The 24,429-nt window shown below is 46.4% G+C and overlaps 1 protein-coding gene across 2 annotated transcripts in view; it reads right to left on the reverse strand.

Annotated features, from left to right (window-relative positions):
* The window catches only part of Slco3a1 (solute carrier organic anion transporter family member 3A1), a 282,952-nt gene that overhangs the window by 62,679 nt on the left and 195,844 nt on the right, over positions 1–24,429 (reverse strand). For both annotated transcript variants that reach the window (XM_034499330.2, XM_034499329.2), the window contains exons 3-4: positions 18,891–18,989; positions 7,470–7,733 (exon numbers count right to left, since the gene is read on the reverse strand). In XM_034499330.2, coding sequence (XP_034355221.1) covers positions 7,470–7,733; positions 18,891–18,989 — 363 coding nt within the window. The remainder of the gene's footprint in view (positions 1–7,469; positions 7,734–18,890; positions 18,990–24,429) is intronic.

Consider the following 24,429-nt stretch of genomic DNA (forward strand, 5'->3'; position numbering starts at 1 on the left):
CACAGGGCTCTCACCTGTCTGTCTTCTACCACAACCTTTTCTAAGTGACATATTACAAACTACATGTCCTGCCCCTAACCACACCCAGGAACATCTGCCTGCCCCTCCAAGGCAATGTCATTGTCCCCTGATCCTTCCAGGCAGGCCTTCCAGCACATGCTTCATGGCCCCTCAATGCATCCTTTTGAACTTCCCAAGGTCCTTTTCATCATGTACCCTGAATTCTGGCAGCATTTTGCCAGTGGTCGCACAGTCTCGGTCATGAAGCTTGGAGAAATATAGATTAAAATGAAGCGATCCAGCCTTCCTTGGAGCTGGCCTGCTCAGAGCTATAATTGTGCTGGTATAAAGCATGGCCCTCAAAGAGGAGGAGATAGCTCTGTTAGTAAAGTGATGGCTGTGCTAGTCATGAGGACTCGAGTTCAAGACCCAGCATCCATGTAAAAAGGCCTGGCACGGTGACACATGTGTGTTGACTAGTCTTAGGTCAACTTGACACAAGCCAGTTATCTGAAAGGAGTGAGCCTCAGTTGAGATCTCTGTAAGATACAACTGTAAGGCATTTTCTTAAGTAGTGATCCATGGGGGAGGGCCCAGCCCATCTTGGTTGCTACCATCCCTGGGCTGGTGGTCCTGGGTTATATAAGAAAGCAGGCTGAGCAAATCATGGGGGCACAAGCCTGTAAGCAGCACCCTTCCATGACTTCTGCCTATGTTCCTGCCTCCAGGTTCCAGTCCTGGAGTTTCTGCCCTGTCAGCCATATGGAAGTGTAAGTCGAATTAAACTTTATCCTCCTCAACTTGCTTTTGGTCATGGCGTTCCATCACAGCAATAGTAACCCTAATTAAGACAATATGGTTGTCATCCTAACACCTGGAAGGTAGTGACAAACAGAACTCTCCCTGTCTTGGTGGTTAGCCAGTCTAAATAAATCTACCAGTCCCAGGCTAGAGAAGGGCCCATCCGGAAAAACAAAACAATACAAAAGACAAACAACAGCACAAACCACAGATAGCTCTACCGGAATAACACAAGAGGGTGAACCCTAGCCTTTATATATATGTGCACGGATGTGCATGTCTATGTGTATACACATAGGAACTTGTCTTTCCCCCTAAACTCTGAGAAGATCACAGACAGGGTTCTATTTGTTCGGATAGCCACTGCTTTCCCTTCCTGGTGGTGTTGATCAGTTTTATGGGTCTCTCTCTGCAAACTGCTACCTTCTCGTTATTACCTTTGCTTATTCATCCAACAGACATTCTGACATGCCAACTATGCCTGGCCTCATGCTGTGTGCCCTCTCATGTTTGTCTCACTGCCTTGCTAGAACAGCCAGAGGAGAGCAGCACATTAAGGGACATGTCTGTCCCTCACTGCTGGTCCCAGCAGGCTTTCCATGATAAAACACTCTAAACCCATGGACCAGCCTGGTCCCTAAGGAATCATAACCAAACTCCTGTGATACAACAGGGTGTGGGCACAGGCTAGCTCCAGACATTTGGGAAGGCAGCCAGCTTCTTTCATTATGGAAGCAAGAATGTACATTTTTCAACATATCTATAGGAGGAGAAAAATCAGCTTTGGAGACAAATAATGTAATAGAAAGCATCCAGAAGCCTGCTCAGAATACCAGGCTCCTCACAAACACACTCAAATGAGAGGTACAGGCTCCTCAATAAGAAAACTTCAACTGCTGAGCTGAAAAGGAATGGAAGAAGCCAGAAGGAGCGGGATCCAGCAGACCCTTCCTGACACAGGTGGGTCACTTGTGGGCTTGTGGCAGCTCACAGACATGTGTAGCTCTTACCATGGGCTCACAGGTGGGCCTTGCAGAAGCTGGAGCATGGGAGGGTTGGAGGTGTCTGGCCAGGATGCTTCCTGGAGAACCAAGTGGAGCTGGGCCTAGTAATACTCCTTCCATGATCCCCTCACTCTTCCCCTTAGCACAGAATGTAGTACCAGATGGCAACAAAAAGGAAGTGTTTCTGCCTTCATGGAGGTACAGAGGAAGGGACACTTCACCCATCAGAAAGTAAGATGAGGTCATGTCAGGGGAAGTCAGGAAGCTGTGCTTCAGAAAAGAAAGGAAGCTGATGTCCAAGATCGGATGTGAACTTCAGAAAAGGGCACAGGAAGAAGGAAGCAGGTAGAGAACTAGGGGTGCTTGTCAAGAGAGTGGGGGACGTGGCAGAAAGGGTAGTTATGGAAGGAAGTCAGAGGAGCCACAATAGGGCTCTGCCACTGTCCCTTTAAGCGGCAGGTGGCAGCGTGATCAAGTGTTGTATGGCTGCTTTTCTCCTTGCTGTGACAAAAAACGTGACTCAAGTGTCTTGAAGGAAGAAGGGTTTCTGCTGTCTCTCAGTCTGAGGGTACCCTCTGCAGCCTTGGGAGGGAGCTGTAGTGGGCATGAGAGGCTGCAGTGGGCATGAGGGGCAACTGGTTGGTCACAGTGTTTCCATAGTGAGGAGGCCGACAGGATAATTCTTTTGATTTAGTCTGGGGCTGAGCTCCCGGGATGGAACTGACTATATTCAGGGTGGGTTTTTCTTTCTGGAACATCCTCCACTCACCAGAGACCTGTTTCAGTGATGATTCTAAACACCACCAAGTTTAGGTGAGGTGGGGGTCCTGGGCAGATCAGGGACAGGATGCAGCAGCAGAGCTTCAGCACAGAAGGACCAGTGATGCAGGCAGGGCTGGGATCTGCTGGGCCCGGGTGAGGTATCAAGGCAGAGTTTGCTCCTCACTGTGAGGTTCCACTAGAGGAAGTAGACAGTCTCTTCAAGGACATTGAGAGGCCACTTGTCTGTCAGGGTGAAGGACTGAGACAAGAGTGCTCAGCTTCTCACTGCCCCTCTCAGAGGAGTCAGGACTTGCCCTGAGGATTCCGAATCTGGATACAGGCAGCTATGCTGATCCCAGCAAGTCAAGCCAGTGCTAACAGGGAGCAGAAGCGTCCTCCCCTTGCAGCTGCAGCCCCTTTGAAGACACACTGCTTTAGGGGACATCTGTGCTGCCTCAGGAGATGGTTTTAGTACACTCTGCAGAAAGGTCACTTAGCACTTGGTGATGGTACTTGTTTTTCAGGAGAGTCTATGCAGCCAGAGAGACAGCCACGTGTCAAGCTTAAGGAGACAGGCATTGCTTTTCTTCACAGTAATTCAAATGTCTTTTCTTTCCATCTCTAAGTTTGATTTCCATATCTGTAAAACAGTACTAATGGCTTATAGGGCTAGAGAGATATCCACAGGGCATAGATAAGAACAGCTTTGTTGTTCTTTTGAAGGTGGTGTGTGTGTGTGTGTGTGTGTGTGTGTGTGTGTGTGTGTGTGCGCGCGCGTGCATGCGTGTTGTATACCTCTGTAGAGTCCAGAAGTTGATACTGAGTGTCTTCCTCTATTGCCTTCTGCCTTATCTTTGGGATAGAGTCTTTCAGTGCATCTGGAACTTGCTGATTCAGCTAGATTGGCTTACCGGCCAGAGAGCCCTGTGGTTCTTCCTGTCTCAGTTTCCTGGTTATAGGTGTGTGCCACTGTGCCTGGCTTTTTATGTGGATGCTGGAGATCTGAACTCAGGTCCCAAGACTTGTGCAGCAAGCCCTTTACTGGGTCAAGCTCCTAGGCCCTGCTTGTGTGTGTGTGTGTGTGTGTGTGTGTGTGTGTGTGTGTGTGTGTGTGTTCATTTGTTACTTCATTCATTAAAATGGCACCACTTCCGTGTCAGGCACTGTCATGCACTTCAAATGAAGAGCTTTGTTCTGGAGTAGATGGAGATCACCATCCTGGGTGGACTAGACTACAATGGTAATGTAGCAGTCGGGAAGTTGTGGAGGCCAAGTGGATGATATATATCCAAACACAATATAGCCGACAGCCCAAAAGTGAATCAAAGGAGAAAGGATATCTCAGGAATAAAAGAGCAAAGAGGGGGGTATTACCAAAGCATTGTGCAAACTACATAGAGCAAGCAGATGAAGGGGCACAGACTGCTTCACTGGGACCCAGACCCTGTCTATTGAAGCTTCCCAGGTGATCAAGGAGACAACCTATAGTGAAATGCAAAACTAATGAAGTGACATTGAAAGCAGTAAGAGAAGCTACTACACGTGTCTCTATAAAAGCATGCCTATGCATGTCACACATTGTGGGTATAAGATTTAACATGCAAATGATAATGACATTGAGTGTTTATTTTATAAACATGACTGATTTGTATTTAGTTTTAATTAAAAATTTACATTTATTTCTCTCTCTCTCTCTCTCTCTCTCTCTCTCTCTCTCTCTGTGTGTGTGTATACACACATGTACACATCCATAAGGTCAGAGGACAAGTTGTTGGAATTAGTTCTTTTTGTCTACAATGTGAGGTCTGGGGATCAAACTCATGCAGTCAGGCTTGGCAGTAGCATCTTCATCCACTGAGCCACCTTGTTGGCTCTGGATTGTTTAGTACTGTCTTATTTATGAAGCCATTCTTCCCTCTAGGTAGCTTTTCATAAATTCTTCACACACACTGTACAGCTACGTGCCAGGGTCATGCCAGGTGCCAATATATATAACCTGTTGGCATGAAAGGGGAAGAACCAAGAGTACTAGGCATTAGGATGACAGCGATGCTGAGGGTACCTCACAGGTGGGCTCATCAGGCAGAAGCATCTCAGAGCCAAGACTTAAAGGAAAGAGATTTGGTATCATGTTGCGATTTAAAATTGTGTAGGATTTGGCTGTCTCTCTCACCTGAGGGTGACAGTGTGGCTTAATAACCCCAAGTATTTGTTTGTTTGAGGTCTGCTTTATCAAAATCCCCTGTGCCTGTTGCTACAAGCTGGGAACTCCCAGCCAATGGCTGGCTTTGGACCACATAGCAAACTCCCATAGTGCCATAGCATAAGCCCTCTGTGTATGGTGATAAACAGCAAGACCAACCAGAGGCAGTTGCTGTAAAGATGAAAGCAGACCCTCCATGTTAAAGCCAAGTGGAGTCCAATGTCATGAGCCAGGTGTCACAAGGGGGAAGTAGCTGAGTGGAACTGGATCACAGGATGTCCCACTCAAGACAGGCTACCTTATATCACTGTCAGAAACCTGGGAACACTGCGTACTGGAAATGAAGGGCTGTTTCAGATGGACTTTTTTGAGCATGACCTGGGACTCAAATAGATTGTGTGAGAAGAAAAACCTTTGAACGCTCCAAAGAGATGCATGAGAAAATGGCCACCGAGATTTTGAGAGGTTGGTTATGAGACTCCTCTTATATATCCAACAGTGTTCTGCATATTTGCACTCAGGAACATGCTGGGGACCACCAGGGTTTCTTAGAGGTGTGTGTGTGTGAGAGAGAGAGACGGGGGTTGGGGAGAGGGAGAATAGGAGTAAGAGTTAGTGCGGGAACAGCAGCAGCACTGAAGGGTGCATTTGGTGAATGTGTGCCTGTGGCAGAAACATTCAGCTCATGAGGGAGGAAGAAGGATATCAATAAAGTGGGTCCTTCTCTGTGGCTAGCTTGTGTGCTAATAAACAATCATCCAGGTGCAGAAGTCTTCTGGAGATACAAGCTTTCCTGCCCTGCTGGGATATCCTCTACCCTAGTCTATCAGCGGAGCTAAGTACGGACTGCTTGTTTGCAATGAAATATCATTACTTATGGAAGTGCGTTCAAATGGACCCCATGCTCACCCACACAGACCCCATGCTCACCCACACAGACCCCATGCTCACCCACGTCTGATCTACTGAGTTCTGAACCCATCAGCCCAAATGCATACCTCTCAGCCCCGGTCAACTACTCAATGCTTATCTTCACTTTGATTTGACCTCTCTTGCTGCATGCCTCTTCTATGGAAGCAGGAGTTCCAGGACACGAGCCCCTGACCCATGGCCATGTCCCTAGCTCTCCTTAGATGGAGACTTTCTAAATGGAGAAGATGAAGGAACCTTATCTGAAATACTCTGAAACTGTGACAGTCCCTAGCTCAGGACCCAGCTGAGCTCTGCCTTTCACCCTCCCTGGCACTTTATACATCTGTCACTTCCTGAACCACTGGCTATCTTTGTTGGGTAGCTGTGGAGGTCATTGATGGCCCAGTTATTTATTTTTTTTTATCTCTGCATACCCAGAGATGAAAGGAAGGGCTTATGAATGTGGAAGACAAGACCATTACCCAGACAAAGAAAGATCTGGAACGGTTGCCAATACTGGGAATCAGGGGCCTCTCTTGCCAGACCAACTCTGATGCCAGTCAGGTGGATTACTGTGGGTCTGGGGCCTGGGATTACAGTCAGCTGTGCTCTTAAGATAACAGCAGGCATCACCCTTGAGCTGTCAGGGGACTTATGTAATCTGCCAGTTCCGAAGGTAGAGGTAATTTACCCACTTACTGAGGGGGTGGTCCCAGCTAAGGCAAGCTCAAGGGCAAACACTAGCTGGGCTTCTCATCTACTAGTGCATTTAGAGCTTAAAAAGAGGAAGTTTAAGGCCATCAGTTGGCTCGCAGCACTTGTAGATACTGACAGAGAACATGGGACCAGACATGACATCGGGTTATTAAATTAGTGTCTTTTCAGAAACAGCAAAGGTCTGTTGGGCTCCTCATGGACTCGCAGGTTTGATTAAGTATCTCTGCAGGCAGAGCTCTTGTTCTCAGGATGATGCTGTCAAAGAACGGAGACCTAGTCTTAAACGTGTGGAAATAAGGCGAGGAGAATGGAGCAACCTTACAGCTAGTATGGGGTAGGACAATGAAGGAGCATGGGGTTAGTCAAGGCCTGGGGTCATCACCTGCTAAAAGTGCACCTCATCCTACAAGTTAGGGAACACCAGAAGCTTAAGTAGTCCCTTTGTTATGGTGTGTGTGTAGATATATGTGTGTATGTGTATGTGAAACATATATATATATAGTATATATATATGTATATATATATGTGAATATGTATATATACGTATATATACATATATATGTATATATATATATATATATATATATATATATATATATATATATATATATAGAGAGAGAGAGAGAGAGAGAGAGAGAGGTGGTGGTGGATGGGGAGCATGGAGCAGCCTGAGGCTGCTGGGTTATATTCAGTATCACTGTCATTTCCTAAGCCTTTAAGAGATCATGCTGAAAGTGGAAACAACCCAGAAAAGATCTTTCTCAATTGACATTATTATTTGCAGCATACCATTTTCTCAGAGAAGCTGCATTTGTTTTTATTGTTCTTTTTAAATGTATAAAGCTTTGCTGTGTCCCCAAAGTGAGACTCTTGCACAATAACCACCAGGATTTCACCAATATACGAGGGCTACCTTATTTTTGCATTCATTAAATGTGTCTGATCCTAAGTTAAGCACAAACCTTGTGTGGGCCAATTATGTAAAACTCTCAAACCCGCCAGTGGCCACCCATTCCCTCACCCCATCACAGTGTCCCCATTGTTCTGACCAGCAAGTTCTGGCCCCTTACCTCTCAGTTGCTGGAAACAGGAGGCACTGCTGTCTGGCTCCAGGGGGTGTCTCAGGACCCCATTGCTGGGCTTGGGCCTCTCATATTCTCGTTCTGGGAGCATGGCCTGCTCACTCTCCATACCAGGGTCTGAGTGTGGGGGCAGGGATTGTGGGAACCCAAACATCAGGAGGGAGGAGAAGAAGAGCAAGGCACCACAGAGCAGAAAGCCGCCCCACCAGGCCCCGATCCAGCGCGGGTCATCAGGAGTGATGTCCAGGTTACCTGCCAACAGAGAGAGCAGAGCTTAGTGGGCATGTGGGCTGTGAGGACTGTGATAGAGAGAGATACCCAGTGCACAGAGTTCACAGGCTACCGAGCTTGATGGAAGTGGGTGGGGCTCTGGGCTGGGAAACTATCTGTTCCCTGTCAGTGCTCCAGTTTCTTCCATTACTGGGGACTGAGCATGTTTCCCCTTCATTTTCTTGTCTGCTCCGTACTTATAATCTGTCTAAACAAAAACAGCGAGGAGCCAGACAGCCAAGGCTGGAATTGACTCATTTTGCTGCACTGCCAAGTTGAGTCTACAAAAACACCAGCAAATAGTCACTCTCCAAGGGTAGACTGACACTAGGTATATGCTCTCTCACCTGGAACAGTTTGTCTGAAACCTCATTCCATCCCTCACAGCGTGAGGTATATCAAGTTCACAACTAAGAAGGGCACATGCAGAATGCAATTCAAGAGAATGGATGACTGGATGCCTGAATTGAAATCCTACCCCCTTTTGAGTCTTTCTGATCTCTATGCTTCAGTTTGCTAACCTACAAACACTGATGGTGACGACCTTGTAGAGTCCTTTGGAAGGGTCAGAAAGCCACACCAGATGTGTGTCCTCATACTTGGCAGGTGCCAATCTGTCATTTATGATGGGGTTCTTCACCCCTAAACTTCTACTGGCTAGCCTGACTCAAGTCTTGAGCGTGGCCCCCAGCCCTCTGTTAGAAAGCTCTGGCACAGGTCCCTCCGGTGCTCAAAGGCACCACAAATATGTGTGGTTTGGCTACACAGACCCGGGGTGTTTGGTCCCAGCATGCCTTTGATTTGCCAGGGGAATGGAAGGTCACTGCAGCTTCCTCCTCGGCTCTGGCATTCCCTTTTAGAGGTGTCCTGCAAAGCAGTATGTCCAGGTGGGCTTCCTAGAAATGTCACTTTGATGACAGACCATGCTCCTAGAGCCCAAAAGGAGGTTCTTGAGGACCTGGGTGACTGTATGTGAGGAGAGAACAATAGGGCCATAGGCTGGAGCCTGATGGATGAACAGTTTGGGGAAGAGTGATGACTGCAGACACCAGACGAGCACTTCGCCATTTATAAGTGTCCCCCACTCCCTGAGACTCCTAAGGAGACAGCAGCCATCACTTTCCCAGGGTTCCTCTGCGCCAGGAGTCACACACAGCACACTCCTTGTTGTTTCAGTGAATTCTTCCTACAAGCCTAAGAAGAGGATCTTTCCTTCTGTCCGTTTTGGATTGATGTGGAAACCAAGGCTTAGAGAGACCAGAGCACAGAGGTCCTGACACAGAGGCCCCCATACTTGGCACTACTTTTTAGATTTCTTTTTAGCTGTTCTTAATCCCTTTGTGTCCCCCTGAGGACCTGGCTGAATGCTCCATTTCTGTACTCTATGCAGTAGGCCCATGGCTACCAAGAGTTCTGGTAACATGCAAAAAATTGGCTTTGAGATCTTGATAACCTCTACCCCGAACATGCTGATTGCCACTCAATGGCCCTCACCATGCTTTTGTGCAGCCATGGAGAGAGAGAGAGAGATGGCTGCAGAGGGCTGGTGGGGGTAGGGGGCCGAACCCCAGCTCTGCAGCTCACGAGCCTGAGCACACCCCAAGCCTCTTCATCATTTATGAAATGAGGGTGTCACTGCTAGAAGGGTTGTAAGGATGAAAGGTTACAGCAATAATCCCCTGGCACGTGTGGGATATGGCAGCTCTTATTATTCCCCCTTTTCTGTTTCTAAGTATATGAATGGGCATTTGCCCATATGGGTTTTATTTTGAAACAGTACGCCAGGGCACTGGAAACCCAAGGTGATTCTGGAAGCGTCTTCATGCAAATGAGGGAAAAAAGAAGCAAGTACAATTGCCTGGGGTGTCTGAATGGGCTGCGTTCACTAGTCACTTACTGTGTTTCTTCACCTGCTGCCAAGCAAGGGATGAAAACAAAGAGGAAGGGAGCCCCTACTGCCTACGGGCTCCAGATGTGAGCAAAGGCAGAGAAATCCTAGCAGTTGTTGGAGGGGAACAAAATTAGTGCTGCATAGAAAGTCGCAGGCAATCAGTGATTTTCTTGGATGTGTGGAAAAGCATCCCGGGGAGATGGGCTGGCACTGGCTGTATGAGCTGGTGCCACCGCCTTCCCTGTGGGCATGCAAGCACAAAGCTGACTGTCTGCTCAAGAACTGAAAGACAGCAAGGAACATGTCACCTGGGTCAAAACCATAGCATACCAGCCATTTGTGTCAGGTCAGAGAAGGTTCATGTGGAGGCACGTGGAGGGTCAGGTTCATAAAACCATTGGTGACTCTCCTGGGTGCTTACTCAGGGTACTGTGGCAGGAGAGAAAAGGCCTGCCTAGGGGACAGTACTCAGCTTCAGTGTGTGCATGGGAGAGGCTTATTGAGTTTCTATCTGACTTAAGGAAGACAGCTGAAGCTTTGAACCTTTGTTGGAAACTCAACTACCTGTGTCTACACCAAATAATACTGTGTGTGTAAATGCATGCATCCTTACAGCTGCCTGTTGTGTGGGTGCATGAGTAAGCCTGTAGAGGCCGGAGGTCAACCTTAGGTATTAGTCCTTTGGAGCTAGCTACTCTCATTAGCTAGCTGAGTCAGACTCAGAATCTCTCATTGGCCTTCAGCTTATCAGTTTGACCATGCAGGCTGGCCAGCAAGCCCCAGGATTTTCTTGGCCATGCCTCTCCACTGCGGGGATCACAAGCAGGTACCATCATACTTGGCTTTTTTAAATGTGGAACTGGGGTTTGAACTCGTGTCTTCCCAGAGCCAGGGCTTTACCAACTGAGCCATCCCCCAAACTCCTCAAGTAATATTTTTTTTTTATGAGGAATTTTGGCTACTTAACAGAAAAAAAAAAAAAAACCCTCTACTTGTGTGACAATTGTCAATGCTCGGGAGACATCATTCTAGAATGGCTAATATTGTGATAGAGTTATCTGTGTGTTCTGGCAAAGAACCAAATGGCAGGTGGCATTGATGCCTAAGTGTAGACCAGCCCTTCTTCTGGATACACAGAGCATAGGCACCCCTCCCCCCCCCACACATACTAGAGTTTTACAGAGGAAAGAGTGGGGGGGAGGCGGGGGACACACTTCACTTCTAAGTATGATTGTGCATGTGCTGGTATGTGGTTCTCAAGTTTCTTCTTCCCAAGAGGAATATATTAATGAAATGTCCCTATCGATCAGCTTTGGATACCCGACAGGAACAAGATTAAAGTTCTACCATCCTAAGCCACAGATTAGAGGATACTGTAGTGTATCTAGTGTTACTGTAGCGTGATCTAGCCTACCCCAACTAATACAAATGTCTTGGGAAATAGACACCCTTCCCTGTAGTGATGGCAGTCCTGGAGAGGCCTAGACAGAAAAAAAGGTATTGTTTCAGGTTGGAATGGGATGGCAAAGCTTGAGAATCTATTTTTCTATCTGGTTCTAGTTCCTGTATTGACTTTTAAAGCTTGTTTTCAGCCTGTTTAAAAGTGGCTGCTTGCAAGATGTCCAGAGCAAAACTGAAAAGCAACTATCAGTCTCATTTCCTCAGACACATCAATACACCAATGACATAAGACACGGGAATGGTGGCAGCGGTGGATCAGAATAGAGTGGGGGTGGTGGCTCAGGCTGAGGGGACAGCCTGAGCCAAGGTGTGCACCATGCTAGGAGAAGCAGGTCGACAGGAAAAGGACTCTGCAGCCACCTGTCTACCCTTGGATACTCCAGGTGCTAGGAAAAAAGGATTTCATTCTCAAGGGGGTCCTGTCAATCAGAAGGGAGAGACTTTGAAAGAAACTGAAACTCCATCACAATCAGCTATCTGTGCCTGTATGGGATGCGTCTGCCAGGAGATGGGACATAGTTGAGACTCTCTTTGCAAGTTTCTCAGACAGTATACATACTCTCGCTTCTTACAAGACCCATTTCTTTATTTGTGTGTGTTACATGTTGTATGCACATGTGTGTTTTATGTGTGTGTTTTTTTGCATGGGCACGAGGGTATGTGTCCACATGTCCCCATGGAGGCCAGAGTGTGATGCCCACATGTCTTCTTCTGTTGTCTTCTGCACTTTATTGCCTTGAGACAGGGCCTCGCACTGACCTGGAAGCTTACCGTTTTGGCTGGGTTGGCTGGCTATCATGCTCTGGGGATCTGTCTGTCTGTCACTGCCCTCTAATGCTGGGGTTTTAGGCATTGCACGGACGTGCCTGACTTTTACACATGGGTGCTGGGGATTCAAACTAAGTTCTCCAGCTCACATAGAAAGTCTACTACCCACTTAGACATCTGTCCTTCCCCAGGATCCATCCCTCTAAGTGTCCTGTTTTGGCATCTGGCCTCTAGGTTGCTTTTATTTCATTTTTAGTTCAGTTGAACAAAGGGAGCAAGATGCTAACAGTTGTTTGTCACCTCTGCAAAGAGCAAGTGACTACAAGGAGCCTATCAGGAGTTTGTCCCCATTTCCAAGGTAAAAAAGAAGAAAACCAGAAGGAGCAGGAAGAAACCAGCACACATCTCATTAACAGGCCTACCCACGAGACTGTGAGAACTGTGGCTCAAAGCAAATTGGGGACAGTCACTTCTTTCTCTTGGGCCACACTGAGGGCCATTACGGCTCTCCGGGCATTTTCAAGTTCATGTGCCTATTTGCTTAAACTACGTTATCAGACTTTTGCTGTGGGACTCAGGAATTTCAAGAGTATCATTAAGTGACAAACCTAATTAGAAAGTGGAGGTGGTGAGGGTGTGGAACATTCCAGATCCCAGCCATTCGGCTGATGACTCCAAACTGAAGGAAGCTGGCCGCAGCGCTAGTCCTCTCACAGGAAGTCTAGCTGGTGACCTGTTCCCACAAGCACATGGGCTACGGCATCTTGTTGCAGCTACCCATGCCATCTGTGGGGCCAGCTGGTGTGCACGTGCCTCAGGACACGTGTCCACACGTGTGCTGGTGAGATTCAAACAACTAGGGGGGAAGGGAACTGTCCATGGGAGGGGGTAAGCCTACTGATGAAGTGCAGGTTTCAGGAAGGCAAGTTGCTAGGCTGAGACAAAGAGTTGGGAGTCAGAGCTGAAAGCATGGTGGATCCCTCGGTAACTGCAGATGCTAGTAGACTTTGCAGATGCCCTGTTATATCTAACATAGATATAGCATGCTTTCTATATGCAAGACATGGTCTGGGTTGAATGTGTGGTTTTCTTGCATTATCCAAACATAAGCTCAAAAAGGAATAGCTGCCCCAGGATCACGGAGCTCATGGGAGTATGGTCTGGACTCTCAGAAGGACACACAATGCCTTATCAAATAGAAGCTACACTCCCCTGCAAGGTCCTGAGTTCCCAACAAGACAGCACATGCACACCTTTAATAACTTTAATCATGGCAGTTGCTGTTCCTGAATCGCCCTTTAATAAACCCACACGACTAACGCTGGTCGTTGATTCAGTGCTCAAGGCTACACCCTGAAACCGAGCCTTATCTTCAAGGCTCAGTTCATGCTTGAATTTTAGTTTCACTAGGACATTCTAAAAATGGAATTCTGAAAGTCTCGTCCCTTCTTCCCCCAGCTCTCACAGGAGGAATCTATTTGCCTTAAGAGGGAGCAGTGGAGCCAACACAGGATCAAACCCAGGTGAAAGACTCCAGCCACTGAGTAGTGTGCCCAAGCCTGACCAGATACGCCTCTGGGGAAGCTGCCCACCTCCACCCCCTCTCTGGGGTCTTCTCCTAGACGCTGGCTCATTCCTACAGGCAACCTGCTCCCCTGTTCCTGCAGCTGCACTGACTCCCAGGTTTCAGTCAAGCCTCCTTTCTCTTTGTACTGTTGTTTCCTTAGCCACTTCTGGGTAAGGGGAAAGTACATTTTCCCTCCATTTGTCCCACAGTACAGGCCTTCCATAGACACCTCTGCCACCTGCATACAAACTCCAGAGAAGGTAGTGATTGCCTTCCCTGCACGGTCCCCAAACCCAGATTCCAGAGATGCACGTGGGGCTATGCATACAGGCATTCACATAGAATCTAACATTTCTATATGGCAGGCAGCCCTAAAGAAGAGCTATTTTATGAAACAAGGAAAAGATAGGGACTCTTAAAGAACAGGGAATTCCTGCCTCAAAATACAGCCAAATGCAGCCAAACACGATAAGGTCCTACCACGAGAACAGAAACAATAAAAATTGCTTGGAAAGGAGATTTTCCTGGCTTATTCCCTAACAGAATTAGTGATGCTCTTCTGCCCTCTAGTGGTGATAATCAGCACCGACCTTCAGGTTCTTGAAACAGTGTGACTCACAGACATCTTCTCTTGGCAACAGTTCCCTGATCACCTTGTGCTCAGGATGGCTGCCATCAGTAAGATGCCAAGACAGTAAGGAAAAGTGTCCATCTGAGATGTACATGGGAGGCATCAAGCCAATCAAGTGTGGAGGAGGTTGTTTAACTTCTCACAGGGCTGAGGGGACAAGAAGAGATGGTGACAACTCTAAGGGGTCCTTAGTGCTGTCATCCTCTTGGAAAGCTGAGGGCCTGTAGGTGCACAGGCTAAGTGTTCCCAGCTGCCACTATATCCATGTTTTCTGCAGGCACTGAGAGAAGAGGCTCTTTCACGAAGTCTGGGGAGAGGCGATCACTAGTGGGAAAAATCTGCCAAATGGCTCAGGAGACTTGGTTTGTATACAGATGTGCCTTCATTGGTCAGGCCTGGTCCCTCCCCTTCCAGATCTGTGATCCAGGCTCCTCCTTTTCCGGATGTGATATTCAGGATCCTCCCCTTCCGGATCTGAGATCCAGGCTCCTCCTTTTCCGGATGTGATATTCAGGACCCTCCCCTTCCGGGTCTGAGATCAGAGTTTCTTAGTAATTTGATGAAAGAAAAATTTAATGATCTGAAAGCGAATGCTGCTTTAGGTTCCTTCCGGCTCAGATATTCTGGGTACTAACTAGACCTCAGTCTGCTGGGTTACTGATATGCCCAGTACAAAATACATCACACATCACTTTCCCAGGAAGTTTCCATTTTCCCCAAGCCCCTGGCTGCCCCCGATAGTGCTGCCTTTGGTACACCGGTGGGAGCTAGCTTTTCCGTCTGCAGGAGATGGCAGCTGACTTCTCACTGAGTGTGTCCTTAGTAGTCCATCCTTGCCTGCTAGAGTGGACTTCAAAGGGCCAGGCTGCTGGAAGACAGGGACATTTAATCTCTTCCTGTACAGACCCAGCGCTTGGCAGGAATAAATAAGGCTGCATCTGATTTTATTTTCTACTTGGAAATTTGTAACATCATTAGAGACAAGTAAATATATCAGTGGGATTAATGGACTGAATCAGAGAGCAACTTGATTGGATTTAAGACCACATTATTTCTTTGGGGCGAATTAGTAAATTTAGCACTGTCAAGAGATGATGGATTGGGTACCCGGGGACTGAGAGTTCTTATTGATCCTGAGAACAGATCAGCTCAAGAAGCAGCTACTGCTAGCCCCCCACCCCCACCCCATCTGCCTGCAGGGAGAAGGGAATGCGGCTTTGTTACTGATGAGATTATGTAGAAACCCAGTGTTCTCTTTCAGGCAGTGGCCACATAGTTGTGAACATAAGGCTGTTCACAGATCTCGGTTGATGCCCCTATAATGGTTTGAGTAAAATGGGCTCCATAGCCTTGTAGAGGTCTTGCTGGAGTTGGTGTGGTGGTGTTGCAGGAGGTATGTCACTGGGCTTTGAGGTCTCAGAAGATTAAACCAGGCCTAATGGCTCAGTCACTTCCTTCTGTCTGTGGATCCAGATGTAGAGCTCTCAGCTACCCCTCCAGCACCATGTCTGCCTGCCCCGACAATGATGGAGTAAATCATTGTAAGCCAGCCCCAGTTAAATACTTTCCTTATAAGAGTTGTCATGGTCATATTAACTCTTTACAGCAACAGAAACCCTAACTAAGACAATCCCCAAATCCCCGCCTCCACCTGGAATTCATATTCTTGTTCATATTCATAATCCTGTGTAAATGTGGCCCTCTGTAGCTGGCTCTTTTCCAGCAAAGGATGCTGCAGACATTACATGATGTCACTCTGAAGACTTGCTTACAAAATGTGGTGGCTCCTTATATCAGGTGCTCTCACTCACCCTCTCTACAGGAGGATTGGTGACTGACTCCTGTAGAGAGGAAGGACCAGGAGTGTTAGCCTGGCCATCGTCGCATGGGCTCTGAGGTGGATCCTCTCGTTTTTGGTCTGCAGGCTTGGTTACATCTCACTAAAGCTGCTCCTGAGTCCCAGACCCATTTATGAACTGTGACACGATAGCCAGGTGTGGTGGTACATGCTTTAATCCCCTTTAATCCCAGCATTTGGGAGACAGAGGCATATCTTAGTGAGTTCGAGGCCAGCCTGGTCTACAGACTGAGTTCTAGGACAGCCAAAAACCAAAAACCAAAAACCAAAAACCAAAAACCAAAAACCAAAAAAAAAAAAAAAAAAAAAAAAAGGTTAACTATGAGACAAGATGTTTCCTTCATGGGTCACTCTACATATGACCTTACATATGTTATGACTTGCTTTGGTAATGAATTAGGGGATAGAACAGGGTGCATTACTTCTGATTGCAGACTTTATGGACCAATGTATAATGTGTAAGGCTTCCTGCCTGGAAATTCTAGACACTTGGATCAGGATAAACATCTGTGGGCCCAGGCCCCAAAGCAGCTGTGGTGAGCTAAGTCCTACCTCTTTCCAACACCAATCTGTGTTGAACAGGTTATCTACAAAATTAATTTTCAGCACATCCTGTCACTAAAATGTGAGGACTGCTTGTCACCACAGCACAGCCCTTTTGCCAACTTGATGGAATGTACCTGGGAGACAAGCCTCTGGGTATGCCCATGAGGGATTATCTATTAATTGACATGGGAAGATCCACCCAGTCACCCACTGTGGGGAGCAGAATTATGGTTGGGTTTCTGGCATGACTAAAACGGATACATTTGTGATGCTTTTCTGCCCTCTCATGGTAAGAGGAAGCAACAACCCTCAAATACCTTAAGGAAAGCAGGACTAATGGCAATGTGATACATATACACAATGGAGTACTGTTTAGCTGTACAGAAAAGTAAAATACAGGTAAATGGACAGAGCGGGAAATAACCATTATAAGTGAGGTAACCTAAGCCCAATAAAACAAGCACTGTACTCTTTGTCCTATGTGAGTACTAGGTTTGAAAGTTGACTATGTGTGTTTAGCCCATAGAAGTATGAGAAGTAGATTGAGGCCGGGGCGGGGGGGGGGGGGGATGTCAAGGGGTAACACATTATTTGCTGGGCATGACAAGACTGTTGTACATATGAACTCAGTGTCTGTAATAGCGTACACAAGACATGCACACGATGAGGGCAGGAAGATCCCAGCATGGAGTGGGGATGTCCAGGATGCCCTGTTCTTAGCTGAGCAGCTCCTGGCAACTGATGGTGGCTGGGGAGGAAGAGTAATTTTCATCAGGTGTGTGACCCCATAAGGCTAATCTTGCTCCAGCAGGTGGGTCTATACTCATGCGTATTCAAGTAGCATTAAGTGGATTTGGTGAATTAGAGAGACAGAGACAGTGGGAGCGAGAGAGCGAGAGAGAGCGAGAGAGAGAGCGAGAGAGAGAGAGCGAGAGAGAGAGAGCGAGAGAGAGCGAGAGAGAGAGAGCGCATGCGCGCGCGCGCGCGCGCGCGCGAGAGAGAGAGAGAGAGAGAGAGAGAGAGAGAGAGAGAGAGAGAGAGAGAGAGAGAGAGAACACATATAAAGTTTGGAGAGTAAAGTGGTAAATAGAGGAGAAATTGGAGGAGAGGGAATGGGGGTGGCCTTGGTCCATCCATTATATCTATGCATGAAATTCTCAATAAAAACACCCTGTTACTAAGATGGCAGAAAGCCATGAAACACTAAGTAGGATGGTACATTGCTCTCCACCCCCTGACTCTGGCTGTAGTGTGCCCAGCAGCCTCACACTCCAGCTGCCTCGTCTTCAGTACTGTGGTGGACTTTGCAGAGTTATAAACCAAAATAAAGTTGTCCTGTCCTAAAATGTCAAGTGTTTTAGTTTGCTTCTCATTTGCAGAGACAAAACACTTTGACTTCTAACAAAACAAAACAAATCTGGGAGGAAAGGGTTTATTTCATCATACATTTAGTGATGGTCTATTATTGTCATTAAAGAGAGAAGTCAGGCCAGGAGTTCAAGGTAGGAACCTGGATATAGGAGCTGAAGCAGACACGATGAAAGAATGCTGCTATTGGTTCATACCCAGGCCCACATCCAGTTAGCTTTCTTATAGGCCCACCTCCCTAGGGAATGGTACTGCCCACAGTGGGCTGAGTTCCCCTATATCAGTTAGCAACCAAGAAAATGCCCCACAGACACTCCAGGTTGTAGGCCAATCTAATGGAGGGCATTTCTTACTGGACATCTACTTTCCCTACATGTATCAAGTTCACAACCAAGATTAGCCATCACATGAGGTATTTGGTCACACCAATGAGACTCGTAACTAAGAGATATCATTTAACCAGACAGTCACTCAGTTTAACTGCAGAATCACAGATGTGAAGCCCAGAGCAACTGAGAAACATATGTCTTCTCCTAATTAAAAATACAACAAGCTTTGCTTACGATGCTTTTATTTTTATTTGTATTTTGCGTGTGTGTGTGTGTGTGTGTGTGTGTCTGTGTCTGTGTCTCTGTGTGTGTGTGTGTGTGTATGTATAACTTTGGGAGATGGGAAATGGGGCCCTGTGGGGAAAGTTAGGTTGTGCCTTCGAGGAGGATATAAGGACCCTAGTTTCTTTCTCTTTCCTTCACAGGCACCATGTGGTAACTAGCTCTGTTCTACCTCATGCTCTCCATAATCAAGCATTGTCTTACCAAGAGGTCCCCAAACAACATGCCAATCAAACATGGATCCTGAAACCATGAGCCAGAATAGCCTCGTTTTGGTTTTGACTTGATTGTTTCAGTCATAGATGTCATAGAAATAAAAAGGGCAGCAACACAAGAATGTTGCTTAGTGGGAGTGTCTTCAATAGCCGCAGGTTAAGACTCCTTTATAAGAATGGAAATGTTTGTAAGGATGCTTAGCAACTATCATCTGCTTCTTACTTGTGTCAATGAAGACCGCATCCACATAGATTTTGGTACAGAAAGAGCCCAGAATAAATCCGCAGGCTGGTCCAAATACCAACATCGTGAACAGGATTCCTGAAAGAAGAAAAAAAAAATGGTTAGGTTAAAACATAGAAGCCCTTCAAGGAGCAAAATCACCAAAGGTTAAAGAGATAATGTTATACTGGCCAGGCAAGATACCTGGTTAATATAAATGCCATTACAAGGAGTTTTTCATCTTTGAGAACTTCATGCAAATACTCTGGTGTATCAGGGTAGAATTCCACAGCATTTTGTTAGCTTTGGGTTTTATTTTAAATCATGTGTGGCTATACACATGCCAGTGCTGTGGCCTCAGAGTCTGGAAGAGAGGACCCTGAATCCCCTGGAGCTGGAGCTAGAGGTGGTTTGCACTACCTGGTGGGCATCCTGGAAACAAACTTCGATCCTCTCCAAGAGACCCTCTACGTGCATACCTGCACAGTGATAACAACTAAGCCATCTCTCCAGCCTGTCTACAGGGATGTGATAGACTACTCTAACATGGTATTCATAGCCCCCCTCCCATTTCTCTTACGTTTCAAGGATTTTTGTGCCATATCAATCAGAAATACTAAAACAATCCAAATCTATCATTAAGTACTTTTTCTGCCGCTAAGAAAGAGAGGAGTGCTTGAGAGATGGCTCTGTTGGCGATGCACCTCCTGCAGAAGTATAAGGACCCTCACTTGACTCCTTAGCACTCACATATGGGCCAACCATGGCAGCCAGAGTGTAACCCCAGTCCTAGGAAGGGGGAGACCTAAAGGGCCCTGGAACACATATGTCTCCCAACCAAGCTTAATGGTTCAGTGATCCAGTGCGCTGATGCACCACGGCTCAAAAAATAAGGTAGAACAACCAAGAAAGTCACCTGATGTCAACCTCTAGCCTCTACATGCACACACATACATGTGCACAGGCACCTGTACCTATATACACACATCCTCCTCCCTATACGCACATATACTCTACACGCGTGTGCACACACACAGACATACACACGCATGCGCACACACACACCGCGTATGCATGCACACACACCATGAATTTTGAAAGGATTTTTACAACTCTGTTTTTACATTAATTTTTAGCTATAGTCTTCCTTCCTTCCTTCCTCCCTTCCTCCCTTCCTCCCTTCCTCCCTTCCTCCCTTCCTCCCTTCCTCCCTTCCTTCCTTCCTTCCTTCCTCCTTCCTTCCAGGAAAATGTCAGGCACTCATACACACTTAAGAATTCTGAGAAAGTTCTAATCCACAAAGTATTTCCAAATGAAACAAAATATTTACAATCTCTAAATATAATAAATATCAAACTCCACACAAGGGTATACTGGAGAAGTGACTAGACATTGGATAATTTCAGTTTTTGCCCCCCCCCCCCCCCGTGGAATTACTGTTGTCACTGTGGTTATGGTTGTTTAGGAAGCAAGCCTGACTGTGACACCTGATGGGATGACAGGTCTTGGCTGTATATTTAGTTCCCTGGCAAGTATAGTACATAGGCTTTGCATAAAACTTTTGGATCACCCTTGGAAAAAAGCACCAAGCCTAAACTGAAACTCACAGGCTATAACTGCTTAATCAAACTGCTGTCTTCAGAGCACTTCCTGAGTACTGATCATCTCCCAGACCTTGCTGATGAATAATAAAGCAGCAATCCTTCATGACAAAGATAGTCATCCAATGGGGACAGCCTGTAACTTATGTCCAGACAGATGGTTGAGAGCAGTGGGTGCCAGTGAGTCTATGTGGGAATCAGTGCCTAGCAGGGACACTAAGCTCACAGGAGGACACATTTGTCTACTGGTTGGTTCCTTAGGAAGTGGGGCTCGGAGCACATGGTTCACCGGGGTTGTACATTATATAGCTTCATTTTATCCCCTGTCCTTATTCGTCATTCCACTTCCTGCCTACCGTGAAGCCTGCAGCTCTGCCATGGCCTTCTGCCTTAGCACAGGCCTAGAATCAATAGAACCAAGTGACCATGGACCAAACCTCTGAAAACACAAGCCAAGATGCATTCTGGGTCCTCTAAGTTGTTTCTCCAGGTGTTTTGTCATAGCAATGTAAACTGGCTAACACACGTACAAGCTCCTTCCATGAGCCAAACACTAACCTCAGACTTGGAGACTCAGCACTGGACTTCAAATAGTTAAGAATCCTGGTCTTCACAGAGCTCACTGACTTACAGAAGGAGCCAAAAAGAAAACATCAGAAGCCGTAGACCCAAGTTCAAATGTTTCTAAATGTCTGGCAAAGGAAACTGGCTCTTTACAAAACAGGAACCCAGAGCCCCCAAAGCAATCACTTGATTTTAGCCCGTAGACAGTAAGGCAGACACAATGAAAAATAATGCTTTGTATCACAAGAATAGACTGCCAGAAAGAAATTAATCTGTTTCAAAATACTCTAAGGACAGCCACAGACCTCAGGCTATTCTTATTTAAGGGGGAAGTTTCAAAAGGGAAAACATGTTAACTTTGTAAAGGGACAATAGCCACACGATGAGCATGTCAGTCTGCTTTGTCACAGTGTACACCGATGAGGACAGCTGAACAAAGAGTGGCGTGTGCAAGCTGGTGTGCTCAGGTTTTGTGTGTGTGTGTGTGTGTGTGTGTGTGTGTGTGTGCAAGAGGACAGCTGAACAAAGAGTGGCATGTGCAAGCTGGTGTGCTCAGGTTTTGTGTGTGTGTGTGTGTGTGTGCATGCACATGCACATGTTCACAGTGATACAGGAGGATCGCCAGGCCCAGTGAATGAGAGGCTGTTGTTCTATCACTGTACTACATCCTTAGCCTCTCTGGGGACCAGTGGCTCCTCCTCAGAGAGATGCCACAGTAAACCAACAGCAAGCTGGTTTTGAAAACTTTTCCATGAACAGGATGATGTAGGAGGAACCTTTCCTATCAGGAGGCATGAGATCTCAGATGGAGCAGCCTTGGATCAAGGCTTCCCCTGCCTCCTTAGGGAAAGTATGAGGTACATAAGGATCTCACAAAAGTTACTTGTGAATCTCTCTCCCCCAGCTCTCCTTGTCATCAAGCTGTTGTTTGGTTTCTTTATTAGCAAAGTACCTCACAATGTTCTGTCTGAGAGGTAAGAGGCGGTATCAAGCAACTGGCTGCAGCAGCCCTGTGTGGAACAGTTCCTGGTCTAGAGGAAATGGTTTTTGTTGTTGTTTTTCACATTTGTGGCTCAAGAGTGCCCTCTGCTGTCTGCTTGGTTTCTGTACGCCACAGGAAGGGCATGCTGAGGAAGAACCAGAGAAAGGAAGCCAGGGAACACCAAATCCAGAGTTGTCCTCTTTCTACTACCCTGTATAGCCCAAAGCACTTTACATCCCTTGTCCCTGGTAATCTCTTCAATCTACTGTGGATAGATGCGCTCTCAAATGTTTCCTCATTTGTCTGCAGCATGTAACTAAACACACCAGAAGCAAAGGGCCGGAAGCCAGGGCTTTCCAGTCCATCATGGAGGTTTTTATATGTGAGTGTTGGATAGCCGAGACCGAAGCTCCAGAGCTGCTATTTTCTATCCTCACCAGTGTTTATTTGCTTCTCTGATGTTACCTGTCAAGGGCAGTGGGACCCTTGCTTTCTAGTAGGAACAGACTTCCAAGGAGGAAGCAGTGTACCAGGAGGGACCAGAGGATGCTATCACTGAAGCTGTGACCTCCTTAAACTTAGTGTACATCTGCAGGTGCCAGAAAGGGGGTTGAGGGACCTCGAGCTCACAGGATACTGTACAATAACTTTTATGTATACATGTCTGTGTCTAGGTGTATGTATGTGCACCACATGCATGCAAGTGCCTGAGTAGGCCAGAAGAGGGCGTCAGATAACCTGGAACTGGAGTTACAGGTGGTCGTGAGTCACTAACCATCCTGCATGTTTGGAACCAAACTGGGATCCTCTTCAGGAGCAAGTACTCTTGATTGTGGAGTCAGCTTTCCAGACCCATGGTTTCAGCTATGGGCTCATGCCATTTCTTTCTATAATCCTCAACCATTTCTTTTTTGTTTTTAGCATAATAGATTTATTTTTCTACTTTGAGATTATAATATAGTTATGTCATTTCCCCTTTCTATTTTCTCCAATCTAGCTCTCCCATGTACCCCTTCCTTTATCTTTCTCAAATTCATGTCTTCGCTATTTTTCATTAATTGTTGTTGTTGTTGTCATCGTGTGTCTCTGTGTGTGTATGACTTCCAGTCTTTGAGAACTGAGTTTCCTATAGCATCTAGGAGTCTAGGAGGGAAAGCACTTGTGGAGATCAGTTAGGGGTAGGAAACAAAGCTGGCAGTGTCTGCACGTCTCTTGGCTCCGAGAAGCTGTGTGGCTCCCCAAAGGAACACTCACCAATTGTTAGAGACGAGGATTACTAGGATAGATTTTCCTCAGTGTATGTACACCAGTTTTCAAGCAATTATTATGCTGTTTGAAATACACACTTAGTAAGCAGTTTGAAAATAACCATTTAGCAAACAAAACCATTAGTTATATTTTCCCAGACTTCAAGTTCTGCCTCTCTCTCTCTCTCTTTCTCTCTCTCTCTCTCTCCTATCTATCTATCTATCTATCTATCTATCTATCTATCTATCTATCTATTTATCTCTATCAATCTACCTATCAAGACAATAAAAATGGCAAATGAGGGAGAAATGAGGGAGGTTTAGAAGAGAGATGTGAGTTATCTTGATTCATGCACAGAGGATGGCAGCATTCTGGCCATGCCAGGTTAGCCCTAATATGAACCATAGCAGGTCTCAAGGAAAGAATGCCCAGGGACATGTTTTGATGGTGATACTACTTTCCTCCTGCTTTGAAATTTCAAATTTAGTTCCAGCTACTCAGGGTCCGGGGAAGAAAGAGGAATGGGCTAAGGGTTTTGTCAAGAAAGTGGCTGCCATGTTAGAGAGACTTTTAAATACTGTTTGTCAATCAGCAGTATGTACTGGCCACATACCTGTGGCAGACCCTGTGCCAGGAACCGGGGTTATGGGAGTGAACAAAACAGACATCTTGGTCCTTGTGAGGCTTGTATTCTAGATGATGCAAGTCAACAAACCAGCCTATTCACCATGTTTTTTTCAGCACCAGTACAAAACAAGAATATGTGGTTGCAGCTGGGGCAAGTAGTCTCAAGGGCAAGTTTTTTGTTGCTATTTTGGTAGGCAAAATTAAGGTCCCCCAAAATGTCTATAACTCTCATTTTCAAGGGAATTATGATAGCAGATAGAACTAAAGCTGTCAATAAGGTAAATGGTAAGTGTGTGTGTGTGTGTGTGTGTGTGTGTGTGTGTGTGTGTTCTGAGCATGTGTATGTGGGTGCATGCACATACATGTGTGTGCCTGTGTTTTTGAAGGCCAGAGGTTAATGCTGGGGTGTCTTTCTTGAATATTCTATACTTTACAGAGATGGATCTCTCATTGAACCTGGAGGTCACTCATTCAGCCAGTTCAGCTAGCCAGTGTGCTATAAGGATTCCCTGCCTGT

This window comes from Arvicanthis niloticus, chromosome 1 (assembly GCF_011762505.2).
Source record: "Arvicanthis niloticus isolate mArvNil1 chromosome 1, mArvNil1.pat.X, whole genome shotgun sequence".
Lineage (NCBI taxonomy): Eukaryota > Metazoa > Chordata > Mammalia > Rodentia > Muridae > Arvicanthis > Arvicanthis niloticus.